Here is a 26,515-nt window from a genome sequence, read left to right on the forward strand (position 1 = left end):
AAAGACAAAACAAATGGGCAGCACCAGGGCAGAACTGCACATTAGTGGCAGCATGGCCTTTTTTCCATGACACTTATAGAATCATGGAAAAAAGAGCCCCAAACCAAGGCTTCATAGACACAGTGAAAGGATAAAAGGGTGTACATGATGCAGTCTGGCAGAAGGGAAAATCTGTTCCCACTACTTTTCATAAAGAAATCTCAAAGAGTTGTTTGGGTTCTCTTTAATAATTTGCTACGGCTAATGACAGAGGTATAATTTTACTAATTTTACTTGACTCAAATCACATCTGTTCTGCTAAGAGTACAGTATCGATGATCAGAGAATCAACAGTCTGAATTTTGGCCTGTCACATTGCTACTCCCTTAATATTCTAATTTAGTAAGAACTGATATACCATTAAAACAGCTTCACTTTGATCTTTCTGTATTGAAGTATGACCAGCAGGTCCAGGAAGGTGATGTTTCCCCTCTACCCCACTGTTGTGACAGCCCACCTGGAGTACTGCATCCAGACCCTAGGGACCTCAGCATAGAAAGTCCTTGGATCTGATGGAATGAGTCCAGAGGAGGGCAAAAATTTTATCAGAGAGCTGGAGCACCTCTCCTCTGCAGTCTGCAGACAGGCTGAGTGTTTAGTCTGTAGAAGAGAAGGCTCCAGGGCGACCTTATAGCAACTTCATGTTCCTAAAGAAAGTTACAAGAGAGCTGGAGAGGAACTTTTTGCGAGGGCCTGTAGTGATAGGAGAAGGAGGAATGACTTCAAACTGAAAGAATGTAGGTTTAGATCAGATATTAGGAAGAAACTCATGCCTGTGAAGGTGGTGAGGCACCGGAACAGGTTGCCCAGAGAAGTTTGCATTTCTGTACCAACTTCGACTGCAGTTTGATGTAAAACAAAAGTACATGTCAATAATCTGAATAAAGAGGGTTACATTAAAATGACAAGTCATCTTCCCAGTATTATTCATTGTCACCAGAGCAACACATACACAAAGTTTTGGACACTGCTATCCCACACAAGGGAAAAATAACACTGAAGTATGCATACAGAAGATTAAATGAACTGTTCTGTAACTGGATTAAAAATAAAAACCAATAAAACAGCTGAAAACCCTGGGACACAGAATATTCTTAGGGCATCATTGTGCTTTATTACTAATACAGAAAATAAATAGCTATTTGTCACTCCATCTTGTCCACTTTCTTTTCCATGCTGCACACTCTCAGTGTGTCTCTTCCCTCCTATCTGATGCACACCTGACACCTGAGAAGCTTATTTAGAAAGACAAAGCAGCAGAAAGCTAATTTTACCATTATAATAAATAATAATATCTTTTTCTGGATTTACCAATCTGTGTCATTATGTTCCAGAATCAGAGAAACTCCAGTACCTGGGGAGTATTCAGCTAAAGTTAGATCAGGCAGCTGCACTGTGAACCAAATCGTGCTGAAATTAAGCTACATTTGTTTAAAATCATATCTTCAACACTGCCCTATTTGAGCAATATAGATTTAATTATAACCAAATTTTTTAATGTGGGCAGGGGTAAGAGGCCACTATTGCTCAGAATTTTCTTAAAATGAAAATATAACTTACTGATCAGAGTCATAATAATCCATGCACTTCTTTTTTTTATTATAGGCTGCAACCCTGAAGGGTACAATTTCCAGTGCTCGGAGGCCTGGAGCCATTGTGAGCACTTTGGCACCATGGGTTGGTTCATACAGGTCTTTCCCAGTGTCAGGGTGTGGCATCCCTGCTGGATCTCGCCCTACAATGTAGAAGTTAGCTCCTGCAACCATCCGGGATCTGCAGTGCCACTGAACCTACAACAGAGACAGCAAAAACAATTAACAGAAGAAAAGGCTCCAAAACTGCAGCTCTCAAAATGGGCATGCACTCTGTAACTACTATTTTTCCTTAATCAGATGTGACTTTTACTATGGAGCCACAACATAATAAAGAACCAGTTAAGTTGACCACCATCAAACTTACAGCTAAAACATACTGTCCCCTTTTTATCTGCACAGTAGGTACTCAGAAAGTTACTTCAGCACCATCTACACATTCAGAACGAAAAACCACCCATGTTCAGCATTTTCAACTTGTACATGTGGCAAGGATATTGTTCAAGGTAGAACTAACACTTTGTCTGCATGAACATTAAAACCCAAAGGGCATATAAACCAGGTACACATTGCACATGAATGCTTGTAATAGATTAACTTTCCTAAGCAGGTGAATTTATTGCAGTTTGATACAGCTTTCCCTTACAGAACTCTTGCTTTTCTTCCAAGGCACTTGCCAGTAATGTTAAAAATACAAAAAAATCCTAAATTTATCTATATTAAAGTTGTCCATTTGGATTTTTAAAGACTGGAAGGATACATCCATCCTGTAGATAACCATATCACCAGCTGCTTGTTCTTCTGTAAAGCATTTATGCTATAGAAACAGATCTGGTACCAATGACTTTTAAATAACCTATGGAAAATTATTAAAGAAAGAATCTCTCTTATTACTTGAACAAATATTACTGTCAGGCTGTACTCTGAGGTCACTGGAAATGACCTCATAGGTCATAGGAGGAGGAAAATATTTAAGGAGGAAAAAATTTATCCTGTTCAGAATAAGGAATGGGGATTTTGCTCCTCCTCACACATACAAGAATGACGTAGAAGATTTCTGTTAATTCTCATAAAAGGCCTATGGAGAGCAGCAGAAGAGTACCCACATGAACTCACTCACTAGATCTGGACTGCAGTTCTTTCTCTGGACTGAAAGGCAGAAAAAGCTCTGTTTGACCAGTCAACTGGCCAGCAGAAAATAAGTGGCATCTGCCTAATTTAACTTCACTGGCAAGATCTCCTATCTATGAAAAAAGCTCCCCCAGAGTTAACCTCAGAGCCTGGAAAAAGGAATGAGATGGAGAATCAATATCCCCTCAAGGAACTGTCCTCAACTAAGAACATTTATTCTTTCTGCTGCCTCCCACAAACCTCTAGGGACTCCAACCCAAGACCTGGCTCCTAAACAAAGTGTTGCCAAAGAATTATTTCATACAAAAGCCTCGAAACAATTCTCTCTGAATTAAGTTTGCCAAAAAATAAACAGACTGTTTTTTTCTTAATTTGTGAATGCCCCTCTAACATATAAACTTCCTGCTTAACAATCATAAAACTTAAGTATTTTTAACATTCAGAACAATCACTTGGTATGTTAACAGATCTTATAATTATTTCTAAAAAAGACCATTAAAAAAGGAGGAAGGATTAAATTATTATCATATCCTTGTAATTGTAAAGAAAGGAACCTATAAACACAGTATTTTCTCCCAGCATTTCCAGCAAAATCCTCCAATATAGAAGTTTCTTCAGACAATAATGTTTTGGATGGTGACAGAGACTTGATAATCTGCTTTCTCAAGCAAAATTAGTCTCTCCCTCCATTAAAACCACACAACACACAAACATCAGACATCGCACAAAATACCTTCATGCACTATGAAAAGGGTTTTGTTTCACTTTAAACTCCTGAAGTATTTACCTCAGTTGGTCCTGCATACATCATGGGGGAAGGGAATATAGCTACCACTGTTGTTTCTGGATTCAGGACTCCCTCCTCCAGCACTGCAGCATGCTGCTTCATGCGCCACATGAGAGGAACATCATCCTCCTTTGTCCAGCCCCCGAGGGGGTGCAGGAGCAGCACCGGGCGCCGGTAGCCGCGTTCCAGAAGCTGCTTGTGAGTGTCCTGCATCAAAAGCGCGTGCCCGTTGTGCACCGGGTTGCGTAACTGGAATGCAAAGACAGCATCTGGGGAGGAAAAAAACAAGACAGAAGATATAAGGGAAGCAAGTTATTTTATCAGGAGGTGTACAGGCATGGAAAAAACTTCAGTATATGTTTTTCTCTGAGCTCTAATAAACAAGTGTAATAGCAGTGCTCGCAGGTCATTGAAGAATTATCAATTATTACAAAATCACTGTACTTAGTGTTGTAAGTAAAAGTTATGTTAAATTAGGGTATAGTTCAATTATATTATATTAATTATGTTATATTAATTGTATTATGTTAAGAGTGGGGGGGATTATTAGAAAGTTCTAGGAAAAGGGTGCAGGGTTTGGTGGAAGGGCGGTCTGGCGGGGCAAGACGACGTCAAAGAGGGACTGGATAGAAGATCTGACCAATCATTCAAAGCCCTGCAGAAGCAATTGGTCCAGAATGAATGGCATTAAAGACCAATGAGAAGCCTGGAAATGGACCAATGACCATGCAGATCCAAAATGGATCAATCCTGGATTCGAAGGTGGCTATAAATGCGGGAAGTTCGGTTGGGTTGGGGTTCTTCTTTTAGGAAACTTGTTTTCTGGGGAGAACCCAGTGCACTTGGGGGTAGCGCACTGCTCTGGTTTTGGCTCACTGTGTGGGTGTGTGGGCTTATCCTGGGTACTCTGTTCCTTACGGCTATTTTAATAAACAAGAACCTCTTTCTCCAGAGAAAGTTTGGTCTCGTTCATATTCATAACACTTAGTAAGAAAAACTAATTGAAAACCACTGTACAAAAAAAAAAAAAAATCAGTTTCCTTAACTTCTGAATTTTCTGCAAAAGTACTCTAGTTTCTCCGACTTCTATTTGGATTTTGCACTAGCATAAGGGTATTGTATTCTAACAAGAAATAAAAATATGCTACCTATCTTAAAGGCTAAATATATCATCTAGAGAACAAATGGAGCTGTTTGGAATGAAACTAATGAAAGGGGATTTCATGTTCCTTACTAAGTTTCCTTCATCTTAGTTTAGAAGATTTTAAGCATGGTAAGAACAAAGCAAGACTAACTGCTATTCCAGAGTATTACAAACCCTTCCATAAAAAACCCTGCCACAGGATTTCCCTCTCTCCTGCAAATTCAAATGAACTTGAGTGCCCTGCAAGACAGCAAAACCACAGTAACGAGAGATTCTCCAATATGGAACCAATGAAAACCTAGAGAACAGGGATTTTTCAGATTTCAAATATGTGTTTGTTTAGGGGTTAGCCAAAAGACTGATATTGCAGACCTACAGCTCCTAAACAGAACCTGCAGACCACACAGAACAATGACAGGAGCTCAGGACCAGTTGTGCTTTTCATTTTCAATGTTAATCTCTCTCCTCACATTTACAAGTGCAGCTGCCTGCCAGTCACTGCCACAGTGAAAGCAGCGTGTTTGTTCTCTGCTTTATGACATTCCTCAGCCTCTAACTTATCTGCCTAACACAACCGCTTTTGTGAAAAAAATTGTTTTATTTCTTGTGCTGGAAAGAAACTTGGCACCAGCCTACCTGCACTACTTTCATAAGCCTTGTTCCCCAGAAGCATCAGGGAACAGACTTAAAAATAGCAGAGCATAAAAGTTCAGCATTCAACCATACCTCTGTAGTTTTGGCCAAACATGATCTTTAAATCACAACTTACCACATTTTAACATTATCTTTTCTTGCATTACTAACATGTCTACAGTGCATGGAAAGATAAAGTTCAGAACCTCAGGCATTACCAGCTTCTGTTATGCATTTAGGCAATGCAATTCCTCAGATCATAAAAATTATTTCATTTAAAAGCAAAGAATGCCACCTACAAGAGCATTCAAAATTTTCACCCTTGAAACAATGCCAGCCACACTGGTGGCAGCAGACCTTCGGATAAGCCTCTGCAGGAAGAAGTAAGCAAAAAAAAATTACTCACCAGCATTCATTTCCTTGAATTTCTGCCTTAGTTCAGCCGGAGTGAGGCGGTATTGATCTAGTCCATCATTCCAATAAATACGATCAAGGACCTGTAGATCTCCACCCACAAGCCAGTTCCCCTGCTCCATAACCATCTAAGAAAAAAAAAAAAGTCCTTGTCAGGATTAGTTATCAGCTTCTCTTATCAAGAGCATTGCAATGGGGATACATCTTTACCAAGGACTGTGTTCCAGGTTAATTTTGACAGCTGGAAGTAAAGCATCAGTGTTAAAAAATGAAAAAAATTCACTGGAGCATAGTCCAGACATGTTATCCCATGATGCAGGAGAGATGCACAAACCTTTCTTACAAAATTGAGATAATATAAAGAAATGCAAATAGCCAATATTCTTAACCAACACTACATGACAAACAAAGATAGAGTCATGAAAGCTCTATTACAATTTATTTAGCATATATTAGCATATATTTTTATTAGCATGTTTTTAAAATTTAATTACAATAGAGCAATACAACAAAGTTGCACACTTAATAGTTATTGGTCAAAGCAAATGCTATTGAAGCTTTTGTACTCTGTAATACAATGCTGCAATATAAGATATTGCAGCATTTGAACTCTGTAGTTTACAGGATTCTAGTCAAGAATAAAGTAACAAACAAAACAATTCTGATTAACTATTCACCCATTTTAATCTACAAATAAAATCACAATCTTTGAAGCAGAAGAGCTTTTGGACTTGTTTGATAGTAGCAGTTTACCCAAGTAACAGGTGTTGGACAGTCACTACACTTCTTTTTATATCTTTAAATATCACCTCATGCTTTATCAAAAAATAACTATGGCAAGCTGCTTAACATACTCTACAAAGAGACACAGACATTACTGTGAAACTTAATTTCTAAGAATGCATTTTCTTTTGAAGACAAAATCAAAAAACTTTCAAGTTTCATACACATTTCTGATAACTTTTTTAGCCTTATGCAATTTAGAAATGATAATAAATCTTGATATAACAGAAGATACTACATACTAAGCCTAAAAGCCAAGGTGTGAAAATTAGGTGTGATTTTTCAATTTATTTTTTCTTTGACCTGCAGGAATTAAATGATCTCACGGTAACCCTTCCCTTCCTGAAGAAAATACCAGATCTTGACATCTTACAAAGGTGAAGGGAAGGTGTGATAGTGGTGCAAGGATGAGAAAACTCTGCACTACAGAATCTCTCAGGTACCCAAATATTTCTGATTAAGAACAGCCACCAAATTAACATGCTATCATGTTACTGCTATACACCCCAGCACAGGCATAAGAACATAGTTCCTTATCTTCTATATAAGTCATTCAAATTTGGTCTGCATGAGATTTTCTTATAAGTTATTAGACCTATGTTAATTTTTCAATAAAGGGATAATCTGATCTTCAACACCACAGAATACATCAAGAGCTTTAAAAATCTTCTGTTGGTCATACATATACTTTTACAACTTTTCAAAGGCTTTCCCTCTTCAAGAACAAGCTCATAATTTGAGGTATGCTTGATTTCTCTTTACCTAATTATATGTCATACCTGTTAACAAAAATACCTCAGAGACAAAAGGGGAAACAAACATATTTTGGCTCTGCAGAGCTGAGATGTAACATTCACATCAGCTTGCATAAGCCAACAGAGCATTGTGGTGAGTGTGTTACAATTAGAACATTTCAGTGTGACATACACAAGGCCAAGATAATAAAACATAACGAGCACAATGGATGGGAAATTACTCCCCAGAGAGCTAAATGATGAACTCTCCAGGAACAGGGCCTGTTTGAAAAACATCTAAAGCAGGCAGGTCTCACGTGCACCACATGCAGGCAGAAAAGAAGTTTTCTATCCTTCACAATGCATATATCCACTGATTAAGGAGCTTTGATGATCCATCTGGTGACACAGAGGGATGTGTTTCATAGGCACACTGGAGGGCAAAGTTCCCTCTTCTGTAGCACAGATTCTACAGTACATTCTAAATTCATTTCATGTGTACATATTGACATTAGATTTTCACACTAAGTACAGACTATTCAACAGCTGCACAGAAAAAATTACCTTTGTTTCTGCTCAGATATTTTAACTAATTTTCAAAGTAGTTTTTTTATCAAAGTACATCAATCAGAGACATGCACTTCAATGAATTTGCATCTCCACAACAGTACAGCAAACAGGAATACATTTTCAACTTTCAAACACACACCTTGATATAGGGATGTTCCTTGCATGTGGTTCCCCACTGCCTAGCACAGCGTTCCTCTTTCCTGTGCTCGTAGAACTCGGGATTACGGAGAATGGCAACGCGGCGACCTTCGTACACCAGCGCGATTGCTGTGCACCCATCGAGCCTTTCCTTGTCTTCTTGAGTAGCTGTTAGCACTATAGGCACTGACAGATTAATAACTCCCCCTGCAGAGGGAAGGAAAAAAGCCCTTTATCCTTAGAAACAGTCATCGATGTTGTTATGAAAATCTACCTAATTAACATCTTACTTTTAAGGCTGTAAGTGTATTACATGACAGGTAGTTGAAACACTTAACAGGGATTAAACAACTTTTAGAATGAACTCATTCTTCCATAAGACACATGCTATAAAATTGAGCAAACATTGAGGTTTGAGAAAGAGTACACTGAGATTTGAGAACACTGTACTGAAAATACAGCTCAAACACAATACACAGCAAGTACTTACAGCTGCACAAAAATATTTAAACTGGCAGGATACTGCTTTTTGGGAAACTTAATACCTTTCTTAAGAATCTATAAAAAGTAGAAATACACAAATAACATTTTAAAATAAATCATCTAAAATATCAGACAAGATTATTACTGGAGTGGGTAATTAGTAGAAAGGAAATCATATTCTCAGTAGACACAATTTGGGCCCCTAAGAAAAAACCATTGCAATAGGAGCAGACAAATGTACCTAAGTAGTTACCATGCATAACTGGACTGTTGCAAAAGGTAACTTTTGTTGTATACTTAAAACTGTATTCAGATTCAAACATTTACCTTCCAGAAAAAACTGCTGAGTCAGGCAAACATTCTGCATAGTTTGTTCAGCTGAAAGTTTACCAGCTACTTCACTTCTAAAACTAAGGCAATATAGCTGAATTTTAAGGTCGTGTGGTCCTTCTTTTTAAGTATCTACTTCACTGCCAGATGCTGAAGTCTTCTTTTTCTTTTCTACAAGGGTGAGGTTTGAGAAACCCAGCAGAGTAAATATTCTAAGTCTTCTACAAACGCCTGGGTTCTAAACTTTTGTGTGGTCTTCAGGAGAAAAGTCATAGACCCTTTAAAGTTAATGGAGGTTTTGGCATTTGCAAAGACTCTAAAATAAGACTAATTTTGCTATAATTTAAGCAACACATTTTTTATTAGGAAATTAAATTTCTTAAGAAATTAAAAATTATAAACCTGGATGAAAAGTTTAAGAGAAAAATAGATCCCCCTTCTTTTATAATGCAAAATGTATAATGCATGCTGTGCATCTCCTTCTAAATTCAGTCTTGGTGCCCAGTTATTTTCAAAGCAACTAGGTCATAAAACTGAATTTGGCAGCAGTCACACAGAGTGGTTTGACACCCCAAAAAGGATAAAAAATTGCTTTGCAGACAAGTAAATAAATATTTCAATGTATGAAGAGATGTCAAACCTGTTGATTATTTTGTCCATGACCAACATAATATCTTCTACGTTTTTCTTCAGCGACTGCACAAATAAGAAACTGAGGCAAGACAGTGAAGCAAGTCTGTTAAATCACAGATGAGCACAGTGTCAGGATGACACTTTTCCAGAGAACTTAATCTTTAAAGGGAGACTATCAACACATCTGCACTGCTCTCCACAGCTCAGAAGTCACTCAGTACGAACACTGCTTTTAAAGCCCAAAGGATGAGATGCACTGCAGGTAATAAACCATTTCCCTCTCTTCAGAATCAAAGCCCTGCAAAATGACTGCTGCTGTAGGACACAGAACTAACATACAAGCAAGGAGGAAACTTTGAGGGTGTTGTTTTGACTTAACTGTTGCCATTGCTGCAACTAGCAAGGCAGCTTTAAGGCAATCACATTTTTCTAAAAAGATTTGCATATGTAAGTGCTGTAGTAGATCCCTAAAAAGAGAAAATCAGGAGCAGGACATTTAGAGGAACATAATGATTTTATCCAAGCTTAGGACTGAAAATGGTTTCCATCAATAAGCTGCTATTTTTCATTACTCATATTTTTTGTAGCACAGACGAAATACTCAAAACAACAGCAAAAGAAGATTAAAAAATTGTTACATTGTTATATCTGATACACTCACCCATACAAGGTCTTAAATACTTTATAAAAATCCTGATTTACAGAAAATTACAGGGCAGGACTAGGATCTACAAGCTATTTTAGCAGTTGAATGCATTGCATATCATCTACAGAGGACTTTTCACCTGGATGGATGTACAGAAGGCAAATGAAATGAGAACAAAACTAGCAGCCCAAAATTATACTGCCAAGTAACAGGATGGCATTATGCTGTCTGGGATAGCACCTAGACAAAAGGAAATTAAGAAATATAAGAAGGATGACAGATTTCTGTATTACAGAATTGAGAGAAAAGCAACTTCTTTTTGTTCTGCTATTTGGTCTCTAGCAAGACAAGAGTGATGCAAAAGGAAGCATGAATATAGGAAAAAGGCTGGAGTAAAACAGCCTTGAGACAGGAATAAATTAAAAATGACAGAGGATCACAATCAAACTCCAAAATGTGAGGATGTTATGACTTACTATCTAAAAGTTCTTAGCCAACTGGTAATGCAAAATAAAATTTATTCATTTAAATCATCCCTGGAAATTACAGTAATTCAATTACACGTGACAATTGTTCATACTCAGATTCTGATTTCACACTTGCAACAGCTCCAGCACTCAAGTCAGTTTGTTGTCCTTTCCTTCATTACTAATACAAAACAAATCTTTTGGTCACAGAGCTAAATAACAATTAAAATAGAATTTGAAATTACAAGATAAATTTCTTCAAAACAAATTAGAAGTATGTATTTTAGAATTAAATGTTTTTCAGAAATTAAGATATTTGAAAAAAAAATTGTAAAGGCAAAAAGACAAAATATTCAAATTCTAATATGATGGTAGGTATAAAAAGAATAAAACCATCACATTTAAAACTGGTTATTTATGATATTCTATTCCCTTATCCCAGACCCAAAGTTGTGCACAAGCCTGATAATGTTTAACCATACCACCACTAGAAAGCAAAGCATCAAAAATATTTTGGAAGTATGATTAGTTTGCTCAGTTTTACAAATGGTGTGTTTTACCCTACCATCAAGGAGACAGTCAAAGTGAAGGCACTGGAGGTATTCTCTCTCTCTCATAAAGCCATTCAGGGGTGTTGCCCAACCTTCTGCTAGCACTTGTACCCACTGCATATCCACCTTGTAAAGAAATGAAGAGATAGACTTAGAGCAGATAAAAGTTGCTGCTTAATTACTGGCATCAGGTATTAATCATAAAAGATCATGCTTTAATTCTAAAATGCAGGACAGTACAAATGGAAGATTTCTCAGTGTTACCATTTTTAATCACAAATAATTCAAAGTTTCTACAAGTAAGGAAAAAAACCTTGTTCCTCACTGTTCATATTTTTGGCTATTTCCCAGTCTTTACACTGGATCAAATTTCCATGTGTTAAAAAAACCAAACCAACAAACACACAACAACAAATTTTATTTATAAATCTTGATAAAGTTCATCTTATTAAAATTAAAGAATCCCACTTGCCTTTATCTAACAAAGTAAAATAACAAAGATGTTAAAAAGAAAAAGAAAAAGTAATAACAATATATATGATTACCACTAAAAAAAAAATCAGAATTATGAAGGTAAATATTAAGAGGTCTAATCTTTAAAGAAATGCGAAATAATTATTTTTCATAAACTAGTGAGACAATCCAGAACTAAAATTCTCTCTGGACTAGTACTTGTTTTAGCATAAAATATCAGTTTACACAGAATTTCCTTCCTTAGCACTCAGTCACACTATGACTTAGTGTGTGGTCTCCATTATTTCTGCATGTGCATTTCTAAGACTTGGTCAAGTTTTTGACAAGGACAGGCTTTGCTTGTGCAAGTCTCTTTTGCAAAGGGCATGACTAATTTTATTACACTGTTTAATTATACTGAGGCAAGTACAAAACACAATTTATTCCCAAAGTCACATCAGAATCTTGATTGATATTTAACAACCCGGTGGTTGGGGGTGGAGGGAGAAATTATTTGTTTTTCTAGATAAGGAGCAATTTAGAAAGGGACCCTACTGAAGTTTAATAATGGTGACCTTAAGTATTTATTCCTCAACAAAGCAATTAATAGTTCTAAACAGATGTATGTGGAAAAAAATAGAAAAATGTGAAAGGAAGTATCAATATTCATTACTAGTAAAAGACCAAGAAAATTTTAAAATTACCTAGTTCAGTGCTTAGTATGTCACCTCAATCCTTCAAGGTCTACTCACAATAAATGCTGAACTCTGAGCTTAGCCAGCTCCTAGATCAAATGCTTAGCTTTAACTTCTAGTAATACCATCAAAAAACCAGTGCAAAAACCCATGCACTGTATCTGTGTTTAGGCTTAGTTATACAGAAAAATGAATAAAGTAGAAAAAAAACACAGCCAGAAGCAGCTTCATCTGATTGCTCTGAGTTGAAAAATAATGTATTTAACCAAAATAAGAATAGGGCTGATCAAGTTGTTCCATGCTTTTCTATATCCTCTCTGCTGAAAACTAGAAACACAGCAGAAGTATGCTCTAATCAGCAAAAAAGCAATAAACTAGATCTGGTCTTTGCAATTGTTTGAGTTTGGTATGCATATTAAAAGTTAATGTTGTTCAGCTGAAGGCTACCAACAGGAAGAATGAAGAAGTAGTAATTGATTTCCCCTATATTTCTAGGCAATTACAATTCACAACAAAATGGTTTATGTAAGTAAACTAAAAAAAAAAGGAAGCAATACTTCTAGAAACAATTTCTCATACAAGACATTCCCAGGCATGGTTTCATCCATGGATTTGGAGGGAGCGTGGGAGGAAATCACTGTAGATTTTTGCTCCAGGGTGGGGATAAACTAAGTAACACTATACCAGACATTATTCATGAAAGTATGAAGATGTATTATCTCTAGTAAGTAAACAAAGAAACCACAGATGCTGTTGCTTTCACACAGGGAAAGAGGGAAAAAGTCTATCAAGGTGTATTCTGTAACCAGTGCAAGTATTTCTGCTGCATCTATTTACACTAAGCAACAGATCAGACTGTCCTTCAACTGCAGCAATGAGACAGCTGAACACACAATACCTTATTTATTTCCAGGGTTAACAGAGACTCAGCATCAGTTTTGGCCAACTGTAACTTGTTTTCTGGCACATAAAGCTCTTTCACCTCATAAGAGGCATCCACTGGTACAATGTCCTGCATAGAAGGAATAAACAAAACTTAATGTTTGCTCAGAATGCCTCTTAGGCACTGAACATACATCAAGAAGTAAAATTCTAATGTTGCACTAGACAGCAGCAAGAATTTATTAATTATGCAATTTTTACTCATCTAAAAGCCAGCACTGTTCCAAGATTATGATATATTGTTAGTTACTCAAGCCAGCAGACTGGCTGAAGTGAAACATTCTGACAAGAGTTTTTTTTCTAAACCTTAAGTAACCCATATAACATTTATCTAGTAAATATTTAACTATTGAATTGAATGAAGTTTTTATGACTTCTTAATGCATACATTATCTACAGTAGAAAGGCAGACTCAATACTTTGACATATGCCTGAAGAAGTAAGAAAAGATTTAGAGACTAAGCATTTATGATTTTTAGTTATTCACTATACAAGGCACATTAGAAATGGCAACATGAAGGCAAAATACATAAAGCTCCTTCTCTACTGAAAATTAATACAGAAGTACACATTAAAAGTATTTCCTACAGCTAATACCATAACACCAGTATTTTCATCTATATCCTAACTCTTAGAATATTTAAATGTGACATCATCTGTGCATATATATGCAAAGAACCAAAATCTAACTCTATAACCAACATATTTTTATTTGAAAAAAAATTCAGTGCTCTTCCACGTGTATTAAACAAGATATTATCACTCCACAATGCTTAAGACTTTAAACTTGTTGGAAGAGATCAACAAAGATAAAACCATAATTAAAAGAAGAGAAGGTCATCATGATAAAACTGTTAAGAGTCTCCTCCAGCAAAGGATGGTGTAATACGTCAAAACCCAGTCAAATGTTCCAGTGATTTTCAGTAGCAAAAAATCAGTGAAAAGAGGCTGACTATTCTTTTTAAAACACATTTTTTAGTGTTTGAGAAACCTTTGTAAAATAATGCTTTACTTTTGGAGAAAAAAGCTCGCCCTGAGAGAACAAACAATAATTAAATTATCTTGACTTTTCCAGTATATGCAGGGTAGAATAAATAGGCATGCTTGCAGAAAACACAAGGTTAACTCAGGAATTTTAATGCATTTATCAGACCTTAGGCACTACCTCCACGGAAAGAAAAACAAAGGCAGTAGAATAGGCTGACAAGTGAGAGATAAAATGACTAAGGGAGTATCAAGATGTGATGAGTTTCACTGCCTGTTGCATAATTCATATGCTCAAAGACGCATCAAAAGAAGACAAATTAAACTAGCACTTAGAAATGGTGTTTGATAAGGAAAAGCTTGGTCCATTACATATCAGACATCACTTTGGCAGATTTTAATACATTGTAAGTTAGGCAAAATCAGCCTTTTGTTTTCTCTGCCTGAGCAGCAGCATGACAGCCCAGGAGAGCTGCAGCAGACTCCTGTCACAACAACCACCCCAGAATCAAATGAAGGTTTTGCCTCCTGTAAGCAACACTGTAATGATGGAGTGCACATTAAGCTGCCTCACAGATTTCCCTCTGGACCCTGCCTCATTACCAGGCTAGGATGTCCTAATTTTACAAACCATCAATAGCTTAAAATAAACGTGCCTATTAAAAAGATCTCTTCAAGTATTACCCTGGTTTTAGTGTCCCACTAATGGGCAAAACAAAGGTTTCACAATGCAGTTTCTGTCAACAATCTACTTCATTATACAAATGTAAACAGCTTGAAGACAGTTCTAGTAACAGAGTCTGACATTGGGAGAACTTGCAGGACTACTAAACCTAGACTCCCTTGCACACATGAAAGTGGTACTTAAAACATCAACTTAGATTACAAAAACATCAACAAAACAAGAAAACCAGCAACAAAAGGAATCCATGCATCTTTAAACTGCATGAATTTTAGGAATTAGGAAAATGTTAGGCTAGCAAGCCATCTAGTGACCATTCTGAGGCATCAGTTTTACGGAAAGCTTAATTCTACCAAAGGACAAGTTAAAGAATATTCCACAATATTTGTTATTTCACAAGGCATTCGTATAAAAAAATGACAAAATAATAAAAAATAAACTAGAAGCATTATGGAAATGTGCCTCCTCACACTGGGGTGGTGGGTTCTTTGCTGATGCTGATTGCCTCCAGAAATCATCTAGTCCAGCCTCCTGCTCAAAACTGGTCCCACTACAGCAGGCTGCTCAGGACCTTGGCCAATCAAGAATTTAGTATCTCTAAGACAGAGATGTTAAGACAGAGCACCCCAAACACTCAAAGCAACTTGTTCTAATAATTGACCATCTTTATAGCAAAAGGTTTTCTCCCCTATGTCTAATTTTAATCTCCCATATTTTATTTCATGTGTGCTGCCCCTCATCCTATCCTTGTACACCTCTAAAACAAGTCTTCATCAGTCTTTCCTATACTTTCTGACTTGGATGATAGAAACTGCAACAAGAACTCCTTTAGCCTTCTCCAGGCTGAACAAATTCATTTCCTCTCAGCCTCTCCTTGTGCAGTGACATTCTCTAGCCTCTGACCACCTTGGTGACTTTGTGCTCAGCCCACAGAAGCACATCAATGTCTGTTTTCTTCTGGGTGAAGGAGAAGGGCACAAACAAGGTATCCACACAAGGTCTCACAAGTGCCATATAAAATTTCAAAATTGCTTCTCTTGAGCTCCTGGCTATGCCCTTGTTATGTACAGTAGAGCATGCAGGTAGTTTTCTCTGCAGCACAGGCACATGTTTTAATAATGCTGGCAAATATACAATGCTGAACAATTTATTTCATAGAATCATAGAAGCATACAATGGTTGGGGTTGGCAGAGACCTTAAGGATCACCAAGTTTCAACCTCCCTGCCATGGGTAGGGACACCTTCCACTAGACCAAGTTGCTCAAAGCCCCATCAAACCTGACCTTCAACACCTCCAGGGATGGGGCATCCACAGGTTCTCTGGACAACCTGTTCCAGTGTCTCACCAGACTCACAGTAATTAATTTCTTCCTGATATCTAAACTACCTTCTGTCACTTTAAAGCCTTGCCCCCTCAATAAATGCCCTTATAAAAAGTCCTTCTTCAGCCTTCTTATTCAAACTACAGGAAATCTACAGAAATCATATTCTCAAGATAGCACTGCATTAATATAGTCTAAAACCAAGACAGGCCTGTTTAAGCCTTGCCTCGACTTCACTGTCTCCCACAGAACTAAGCAATCCCTAAGGTATCGTGCCATTCATTATACTGTTATCTTCAAACAAGTGGAAAAAAGTGTTAGATGTGCCTTAAACAAAGCTGACTGGGCTAGGAGCCAGCAGTCAGCACTGTGTACCAATGCAAGCCTTCAGGAATCATTATCTTGGCACATGTGACATAGGTTTCTATAACTATGAATTGTTCTGAGCAGGAGGCACAGGGCCCCCCAGTCAGGAACTGCCACCTCTCATAGGTAGCTCCTACACAGCTCTCTTATTTTCTTCCTAAAAAATATTCAGATGGGGATTTGGGCAAAAATTATCTTATGGTTTTCTGCCCTGTCTTATCTCCTGAGCAACCCCAAGCAAACAGTCATCCTTGAGGACTTTTCTTGAAAATTTCAGTGCAATCTCTCCAGAGCTTACTTACACAGAGGGTTAAAATTAACTTGTACCAGCTGCATGATGAGCTCGTTTGCTTGTATCAACTTCAACACTTCATAGAGCTTTATTTACTCAAACTACTGTCTATACCCAAAACTTCCAGAACATTCAACTGACATAAAAAAAAACATGAGTTATTATCTGCAAGAGTATCTCCGTTAAAAAGAAATAGTTATCTGGAATGTCATCCACTAACCACTGACTATAGAGAAGAATGTAAAGAAACACATTTCTTCTGCATGAGGATTAGAAAATTCTGGGGGTATGGTTCCAAGAGGATAAAGCCATCTCTTTACTGCCTTCACTTTTAGTGTTGAGTTTGGGGTTTTTTGTCTATTTGTTTTGCTCTCCATGTGGCATTTGTTGGGGGTGAGGTTTTTTAGGTTGGGTAATGAGCCAAATCTACTTATCAGGCAACAAGAGAAGGCTTGGAGACTTCAAAAGGGATGGTGTTGATTGCAGGCATGAACAAGGAAAGAGATCTACCTTTTCAGAAGCTGTGAACCATAAACTCAACTCAGCCATGTCAGAAGAAGATAGCTTTCTGAGCTGATCATTACACAATTGCAGGACTGCTTTTACTAGTACAAGAAAAACAGCGGCAACAAGGGAAAGCAGACACCAGCACAGCAGCCCCTATTTAAGTGAGATCAAATCACTCTGTAAGTGCACTCCTGTCTCTTCACATGTGCAGTATATATTAATTTGTACAGTATAGAGACAATGTAAAAATTCAGACTCTTTAAAATTGGTTGCTAGCATTTTTAAGTCAGCATTCACTGTTGGTTCTGTAACAACTGAGACAGCCTCCTTTCCCTTCCAGTTATTGATACAAATTAATTTTCCACTTGTCCAAATCTTATTTCACTTGGAGATCAATGCTGTGCATTGTTTATATTTAAAAAGGAAACACACAATAGGACAAGTTTAAAAGTTTGAATTCAAAGATGCATAAGCCTTTATGTCTCAAAAACGGTCTTTGTTTTTCCCAGCACTTATATTAAGATTACGCATACAAATACTTGGGAAAAACGTTTCTAAGACATGTCTCCATTTCTGCTCACCCTCTCTTGAAGAAGTTCCACAACTTGTTGTATACAATCATTCACATCACAGGAATCAGTTTTCAGCACAAGCTCTGGGGCTTCTGGTTTTTCATACTCAGAGTCAATCCCAGTAAAACCTACAAAATGTAAAACAAAAATATTAGGTTACTTCCTCCAAAAGATGACTTCACTTTAATGCTGTTCACAGACAGTTTTCTATGTATAAATGAACACACACAACAGGCAGGAACATGGAGTTTTAGTTTCCTTAATACAGGAATTCTTAGGGAAATCAGCAGGTTTTTTATTTATCTTCTCTCCTAATCATAATATCTGACAGCATCAAACATCAGCATTCTGCAGTACATACAAAGCACTTACTTGTTGGTGAAGCTACTTGATGTTTACTGTGAATAAAAAAAAGAGCACTGGCAGAAGAACTGTGCACATCAACCCAGAGCTTGTCATGCTATCAACTGATTGTTACTCTTAAAAAAATAAATAAAGGATGAAAAAATATTACTAACATCCAGTACATATGTAAATTCACACTCATACCACCAAGCAGAACTCTGAAGTAAGGAATTCCAACACCTTTTACATTAGTTGAGCTAATATGCTCATCTCAAGATAGCTGCTAATGTAAGATTGATGACTGTGTTTATTATAAAAGCTGTCACAGACTGTACAAGCTACCAGTGACACTTGTTCTGGCCTACTTAGCTTGCAACCTGCTTTGAAATTGTGGAGATTCTGCCACCCATGCATAAACAAGAAAAAATCAAGCCTAAAGGCAAAGAGTATCAGCACTACAAGTCACATCTGGATCAGGAATCTCAGCTGGGCTTCAGCAACTCAACACCTGCATCCTCCACAAATGCAAACATTAGCACTCCAGTTTTTCCCTTTGGATTAAAATACCCTCAAAACTAGTAGTTTAGTTCCTCCTCTAAGAAAAATATCAATTACTGCAGTACCTCGTGTAATAAAGAAAGGCTGGTACCTTTTCCAAAACCTGTATACTTTAGAAGGATCTGATTACTGGAGGAGTGGGAACATGAGACAAAGAAAATGTCTCATTACCATTTCCAGAGGAAAACATAATAACAGTTGCTCACCTTCCTTATGAATTGGCAAGTTTGTTTAATTTTTATCTTTCATATATCAGATAGGTCATAAGATAAAGTCACTGCTACACCCACTTGTATCTTACTCAGGCACTGTTTACTTCACTACCACTTCTTCAGGAACAGTTCCATTATGTGGCTTGTAAAATTAACAAAGTACTAAGGATGTTCACAAAATAGGCACAAATAAGGATTCTGTACAGAACTGTATCTTTGTATCATGTCAGCTCAAGCCATCTTGCTTTGACTTTGAACAAATCTTTGTTCAGCTTTATTTATTCCTGGTGCTTGCATGAAATATTTTGTAGCACTAGAAGTATCAAGCAACTACTCACACAGAATGTCTTCAATTTCTTGAATTTTGTATCACTTCTGATTAAGGTGAATTCATACAGCATCTGCAAACTCCACTCCCAGAAGTGATTACTTTAAAAATCCTGCTTCTGCAAACTCCACTCCCAGAAGTGATTACTTTAAAAATCCTGCTTTGCTACTAAATACAGAGCTATCTATCACCAGCTTGTGAAACTATAACATAACAGAGTAAAGCAGCACTTGAAACAATATTTGCAAAGAATGATTGCACAGCTAAGCTCTTTTTATTGCAAGTTATACTTAAATCTTGACCTGAGGCTGGGGATAGGAAATAATGTTCATGGGCACTAGACTAGAATGCAGATTTAAAAGTTAGTATCTTCAGAAGTGCTCTTACTGGTCTTTACAGGTGACAGTGGCCGTGTTTTACTTTTTAGAAGAAACTAGCACGTTTTACAAATGCAGTTCTTTAAAGACTTTAGAAAGAATTAGGCTCTTTTCAACTGGTAAATGCACACACAAAGGAGACACACTAATCCTCAATCATTACGTGGTTTCTATTGCAACCTTTAATGTGCTCAAGGCTTTTTCTATCCGTGGTTAGCCACTTCCTTGCTTTTACTGTCCTACACACTTAGCTACTCAGTTCCATGAGTTAGAAGTTAATTCAGTTTTCTTCCCAGTCCTGTCCTGAATCCATGCTCTTTTTAAGGGTGATAGACTTGAGCACATCCACTCATCTGGAGTCATATTACACCAATGGTTCACTAATTACACCAATAATTACACTTCTGTAGAAAGGATGGGATTACATCTAAATTCACCTTTAATTTCTCCAGCCCTGGCTTTCTTATAGAGTCCTTTAACATCTCTCTGCTCACAGACATGCAATGGAGCATCCACAAACACTTCAAAAAAAGGCAAACTTGCCCCTTCATGAATTCTTCTGGCATTATTACGATCCTGCAAGAAAACAGAAGAAAAAAACTAAAAGGTTGTGCCCATATATTTTTACTGGTTTTTGCCTTTGAAATTCATTTTAAAGAAGATGACAGCCCAATGTAAACAAGCTTTCAAAGTTTCAAAAGAAAAATGTGATTTGATTATCTGATGCCCTGCAAGGTACATCACTTTGGCTACAGTACATCACATGGTAAAAGCTGACAGGAAGATGTGAGATATTTTACATTAAACTTGATTTATAACAAAAACCCACAAGCAAACCCAGCCAATAGAATGCAGGGTTTTCTATATCCATACATATATGTCTGAAGAATAACATCTGCCTAGCTGAGTACAGCAGGGAGGAGGTGTTATCTGCTGCTCTTGATATAACCACCCTTCTCTCCCAAGTACCAGTCTTCCCTACATTCCTTAATCTGACAAGACTTGTGTAGTCAAAATATTGTATTATTTGCATTATTTTATCGTATTCTTTTTATGGCTTGCCAAGCATTGGAACAATATTGGTGACTTTCACTGAGAGGACAAAAAAATTCTTCCAAAATCCACTAAAATCTTCTCTTACTAAATAATGTTCATTAGTTATTTTTCTCATAGCTAGAGACTTCTGTTATACTGTAGAGTTTGAGTTCCCCAAATTATTATCAGAAGAAGTGTTTGCACCACTCTAACCAAAGAAATAACACATTTCATGCTGTGAAACATCTAAGCTTAAAGTCCCTGGGTCATTCTTCAAGAAACTTGGGTGTTCACACATCCTTTTTGTCTCTCCCCTCCAGGTTCTTATGTACAGGTGAAAACAGTCTTCACACAACAATGTGAACATGGATTTACATTAATTTTAAGTTTTAAATAAATGTCATATTGTATACACAACATGAAATAAAGTAAAAAGAACCTACAGGCAATCAAAACACTTTTCCCTTAAGTCACTTGATAAAAATAAAGTTCTCATCATTCATTCACTAAAAGAGAAATTGCTTTTAAAAGCAATTTATCTAAGCCTTCAGGTTAAGTGTACACCTAGTCTTCATATTTAAAAAGTACTGGAATCTACATGGATCAAACAAGATATTGCAATTTTAAGGGTCTTTCTTGGAACATCACTTGAGCTTCTTTGTACTATTAGAGTAATAATTCTGTCTAATGGACTGAAGGATAGTTCCAGTTAGAGAACTAATGTCAGCATTTTATATTTTAAACTAGTATTTCTGTTTTGAGCAATCATCTCCATAAAGCACAAGCACCACCAAAAAATCCCAAAAGCAACCAAGTAAGTATTTGATTCTGGCTACACTCAGAAATGGATTTCTGTAACTAGGATTCTGACTGATATTTTACATCTTCCCTACACTTCATCTAGATGTTTTTCACACTTACCTGAGCATAAGGAGAGATGAAGCTAGTAATGCACACCAAACCAGCATCTGCAAACAATTTAGCAACTTCAGCAATACGACGCACATTTTCCTCTCTATCTTCTGGTGTGAAACCCAGGTTCTTATTAAGGCCTTGGCGGATATTGTCACCATCCAAAGTGTAGCACGGAATACCATGGCACACTAAATACTCCTCCAGTGCCATGCTCACTGTGGTCTTCCCAGCACCAGACAGACCTAAAATAGTCAATAATAATATAAATATATAAGCATAGGAACAAGTTAAGACAAGTTGTAGTACATGTACATTGTGAAAATCCCAAAGTGATAGGCATCAGCAGCAATGCCTTCTGGATAAGCTTACTTGGAATACAGGCCAAGTGGCTTTTACACAGACAATAGGTAAAGAGAGAGTAAAGTAAAGGGTTTTCTCCCTCTTGTGTATCTGGGAGGAGGCTGTGGTAAGTTCACTGATGATTTCCTAAGTTAAATCAGCTCAGTGTTGAGTTGGGCAAGAGGTACAGCTTGTGCTGTGCAAGAGAAGGAACACAAGGCAGGAAACAGAATGGTCTTCTTTTGGCAGCAGTTACGTACACCCCCATCACAGAAAATAGGCACAACAGTCCAAAAGAAGATTTCAGCAACTTCTTCATTTACTTCTCACTGAGGTCTTTGGCTTGCCATTTTTGTCCCCACATCTAGCTTGCGATTCACTCACGATCTGTCTTTTCACACATCATTTGGTCTCCAACATGCAATGAATTGCAAAAGTTAAGGTTACACATTAACGTATTTAAAAACATTCCTCAAGCTGACAAGTCTTTAAAATAACTTACACTCTAAAAATTGCATATTATTTTACACATTAAAGCAATGGTTTTCCACGTTTCCCAAATTCCTCAGTTTTCTTTACGAGGATCCTCTGACTCAACATTAATTAAAAAAGAGCTCTCAATAAAGGTTACCTTGAAAAATGAAAAGCAATCCCTGAAAGACCTTTCCATACACTCCAACTCCATGAGTGCTGATAATGTGAGAGAGTCTTGGAGTGTCCCAATATTTCAGCTTTTATTCTGTTACCTATTAGAATTTTGAGACTCATGTTTGCATGGTTCTAGAATGGCTAATATTGCTTACTTCAATGCCTACAGTCCTTTTCACCCTTTCACATTACTGCTCAAACATCTTCAAAAACCTAGCTTCCCACACATATTCTTGATATCTTACCATCACCCTCCTTCCTGAAAAAAAAGGAAATTGAATATTAAGATCACATTTGTTTAAAAAGAACATTGACTGGAAAATGTTGCCATGCAGATAACTGAAACCACATTTTTATCATGAACTTTTTCAAAATTAGATTAATGAATTACCAGAAGAAACAGAAAGGCAGCCCGCCAGATCATTCAAGCATTGAGACAGGCTGGAGCTGTGTGATGCAAAGAGGGAGTGAACGGGCTCCATTCTTTTCCCAAAGAAATACATGACAGTAAGGAAATCTGCTTGGAATGGCTCTCAGCAGTTTGTTAATAATGACTGCTTTACATTTCACACACATTTACTAACACTAATGGAAATCAGTTTTACTTAATGTAAATGTAGTAAGTTTCCCTAATACTTTTTATCTTTTATGTTGCAATACAACAATGTTCTAAATGTTTACAAGCCAATTAAATTATATATTTTGCTACTTTTTTAAATTACCAGAATAACTAAAAATAAAAATAAAAACAAACAACTTTACAGGGAATATTTTAAAGCTTCCAAAAACTTTGAAAGACAGAAAAATTTCCTCACTGTTACAAAATAAAAAATGTCTTCCAGAATGTATTTATCTTCTCTATATACAAAAAAAAGTCCCACAGAGCTGACTTCAAAACTAACTGCCAGTATGCATTGCCTAAACATGCAATTGCTGTCCAATGGCACAGGTTTATATTGAAATGTTATTTCAAACCAAGGAGACAATAAGAATCCAAAGAGAAGAGGCTTTTACAGAAAAGATCCAGAAGTACAGACTCTTACAAAAACAAAACTGCGCTGCATTTCATTTCTAAATAGATAAAATGGACAGTACAAAGAGACAGAATTGGTTAAAACAAAAAGAGTGGGGGAAAAAAAGCAAGACACACAAAGGAAACCAGAATTAAGTAGCAGACAGTATCAAAAAACAACCCTCTCAGAGCACTGAACAAAATATATTCTCAAGTTACTATTTGTCCCAGAGCAATTTCCTGCTAGTCTACCTAAAAATAGTAATAAAATTGCATCAAGGTCTTAGATTTCACAAACATTCAATGTTGCATGCAAAAAAGAGCTACAGCTAAGTAGCTTTTCAAAGGAGTAACTAAAATGAAAGGATCCTCAGAAATCCATGGCTGTACCTGTTAACCAGACTGTGCATCCACGAAAACCACTTCTTGTTCCTACCACTTGGCCCCTCTTATTCCTGCTGACATGATGAGCTTGGTAGGTAACATTGGTTGCCCTTTGCATTCCCTGGAAAAGAAGAAGTCGATTAAGTCTTTGATAAAGGGTGAGTTGGCAAAGCAAACAAATTCATCCACAGGCACAAAGAAAGACTTGAGGACAGAAAAATGGAAGTAAAACCAATACTGATTCCATCAGCTCCAGCAGGGATCAAAGGCGGCACAGGAAATTAGAACAGTTGGCCAGAGACAACCACACCCCTTGGGCTACTTCAGTGAAGCTTGGGACGGACAGGTTAATCAACTTCTACTTTCAAATAAAACTTGCTTAAGAAAAATCAACTATAATAAAGAGAGATGAACTGCTAGAACTGCTTGAGTTGATTTCTATTCAAGTGATGTTAGGGATCTGCTTGGTAGAGTACCATGGAATAAAGACCTGAACAGAACAGGAGCCCAAGAAAACTGGTTAATATTCAAGGACCATCTCATCCAAGCTCAGGAGTGATTCATCCCAACGAAGAGGAAGTCAGGCAAAACCAGCTAGGAAACCTAGGATTTCCTATGATGAACAAGGAACTCCCAGACAAACTCAAACACAAAAAGGAATCCTATAGAGGGTGGAAGACTAGGGAAAACGTGGGCTCTCTCTGGATGGAAAAGGGAGACATGGTTACCAGAGACATGGAAAAGGCTGAGGTAGTCAATCACATTTTTTGCCTCAGTCTTCACTGACAAGTGCTCCAGTCACACCACCCAAGTCATGAAAGGCAAATGGAGGGACTGGGAGAATGCAGAACCATTGCCCAAGGTAGAAGACCACATTTGAGGCCATCTATGGAGCCTGAAGGTGCACAGGTTAATGGGACCTGATAAGATGGACCCATAGCTCTTGAGTGAACTGGTGGTGGAGGATGTGTCTAAGTCATGATCCACCATATCTGAGAAGCCACAGCAGTTTCTATTGAAAAAGGAGAAACATCCTGGTTTTGAATAGGAAAGTAAGGAAGACCTGGACAACAACAAACCTACCAGTCTCTCTTTTCTGCCCATCAAGATCATGGAGCAGAAGATCCTGGAAACTATACTAAGACACACAGAAAATAAGGAGGTGATTTGTGACTGCCAACTTGACTTCACCAAGGGCAGCTCATACCTGTTAAATTTGGTGGCACTGGCTCTTTGGCTCATTTTTAACTCCTCAGAGGCCTTTTCATTGCAAACTATGCACATCTCTTCCAAATTTCAATTAAGCAAGTGTCTTTATGTGTGGCACAGTGTCCAGTCTATCATCAGTCTCCAGACAAGAGATAGTTATCATTGATTCTAAATGTTTAAAGAAAGTATTATTTCAAGGAACTTTTTAAAAAATTTATTTTAAGGATAGGGGTTTTAAAATATAATTTTAATTAAAATAAACCTGGTTACCAAGTTTCTTAAAACTATTCATCATAATAACCTGCTCTACAAATAAATTCAGTAAGATGAGCCTGCTGTCAAACACATTTCACAATCTGAAGTGAGAGAGCCCACACGAAGATCAGCCTTGGCATCATCCCAGAGTTTAATGGTATCTGGCTATAGGAACTTTGTTTGTGAAAGATCAAGACCTTAGATTGTCAGACCATGCATGAGCAATCAAACACAAAATAAGACTTTAAAAAAGAGAGAAGGGGGGCAGGGGATGAGAGGGATCAGTGGTATCTTTAATCCTGCTTTGGCTTCCCTTGTTTGCAATATATTGCCACTACCTTCTCTTTCATCATTGTATCAGGGCCAGTCAAAAAAGAAAACATGCAGTATATTTAATATAAAAGAAAGTAGGGACTATATTCCTCTACAGAGTACTAGCAGAGAGCTGTTCATAGTTTCAGAGAGGGACACCACAAAGCAGAATTAACAAAAATATGGTATCTACTTGTGGCTTCAAGGACTGCTGCTACAGCATTCTTCTATTCAAAGGTTTATCTATAACTAATTTGGAAATCATGAAGTTGTGTGATTTTATGCCCCACTTCTAGACATGGCTGGGCTCACCACTAGTACAAACAGAAGCTCAAGGTAAGAACCTATGTTCAGTTTTAAACACAATAACTCCGTAATTCAGTGGTGACAGTCCAGCAACTAAAGTGAGATGAACACTGAATATCAACCCAGAAGAAACCACAATCTGTAAACAAGTTATAGCCATACAAAATGACATCACCCTTGCTGATCATGTTACTTCAAATAATTTATCTCCTAAAACAAAGCTGGTTTGTGCACAAAGTGCACGCAATACAGCTGACTAAAACCAAAAGTCAAAAAATCAAAATCTTTCTTCTTATAGCAGGAACAATTATGCAGTACATAAAACTGGAGATCTTAGTGAGCAAATTGTGGAACTAAAACCAACACAAATAATTGAAGTGCTTCAATTA

At 37.2% G+C, this 26,515-nt stretch overlaps 1 protein-coding gene across 1 annotated transcript in view; it reads right to left on the reverse strand.

The window, feature by feature from the left end:
* The window catches only part of PAPSS1 (3'-phosphoadenosine 5'-phosphosulfate synthase 1), a 40,005-nt gene that overhangs the window by 8,152 nt on the left and 5,338 nt on the right, over positions 1 to 26,515 (reverse strand). The window contains exons 2-11 of the mRNA XM_064710928.1: positions 24,051 to 24,165; positions 21,668 to 21,903; positions 20,149 to 20,287; positions 17,901 to 18,019; positions 13,122 to 13,235; positions 11,090 to 11,201; positions 7,967 to 8,172; positions 5,733 to 5,868; positions 3,550 to 3,818; positions 1,600 to 1,829 (exon numbers count right to left, since the gene is read on the reverse strand). Coding sequence (XP_064566998.1) covers positions 1,600 to 1,829; positions 3,550 to 3,818; positions 5,733 to 5,868; positions 7,967 to 8,172; positions 11,090 to 11,201; positions 13,122 to 13,235; positions 17,901 to 18,019; positions 20,149 to 20,287; positions 21,668 to 21,903; positions 24,051 to 24,165 — 1,676 coding nt within the window. The remainder of the gene's footprint in view (positions 1 to 1,599; positions 1,830 to 3,549; positions 3,819 to 5,732; positions 5,869 to 7,966; positions 8,173 to 11,089; positions 11,202 to 13,121; positions 13,236 to 17,900; positions 18,020 to 20,148; positions 20,288 to 21,667; positions 21,904 to 24,050; positions 24,166 to 26,515) is intronic.

This window comes from Zonotrichia leucophrys, chromosome 4 (assembly GCF_028769735.1).
Source record: "Zonotrichia leucophrys gambelii isolate GWCS_2022_RI chromosome 4, RI_Zleu_2.0, whole genome shotgun sequence".
Taxonomy (NCBI): domain Eukaryota; kingdom Metazoa; phylum Chordata; class Aves; order Passeriformes; family Passerellidae; genus Zonotrichia; species Zonotrichia leucophrys.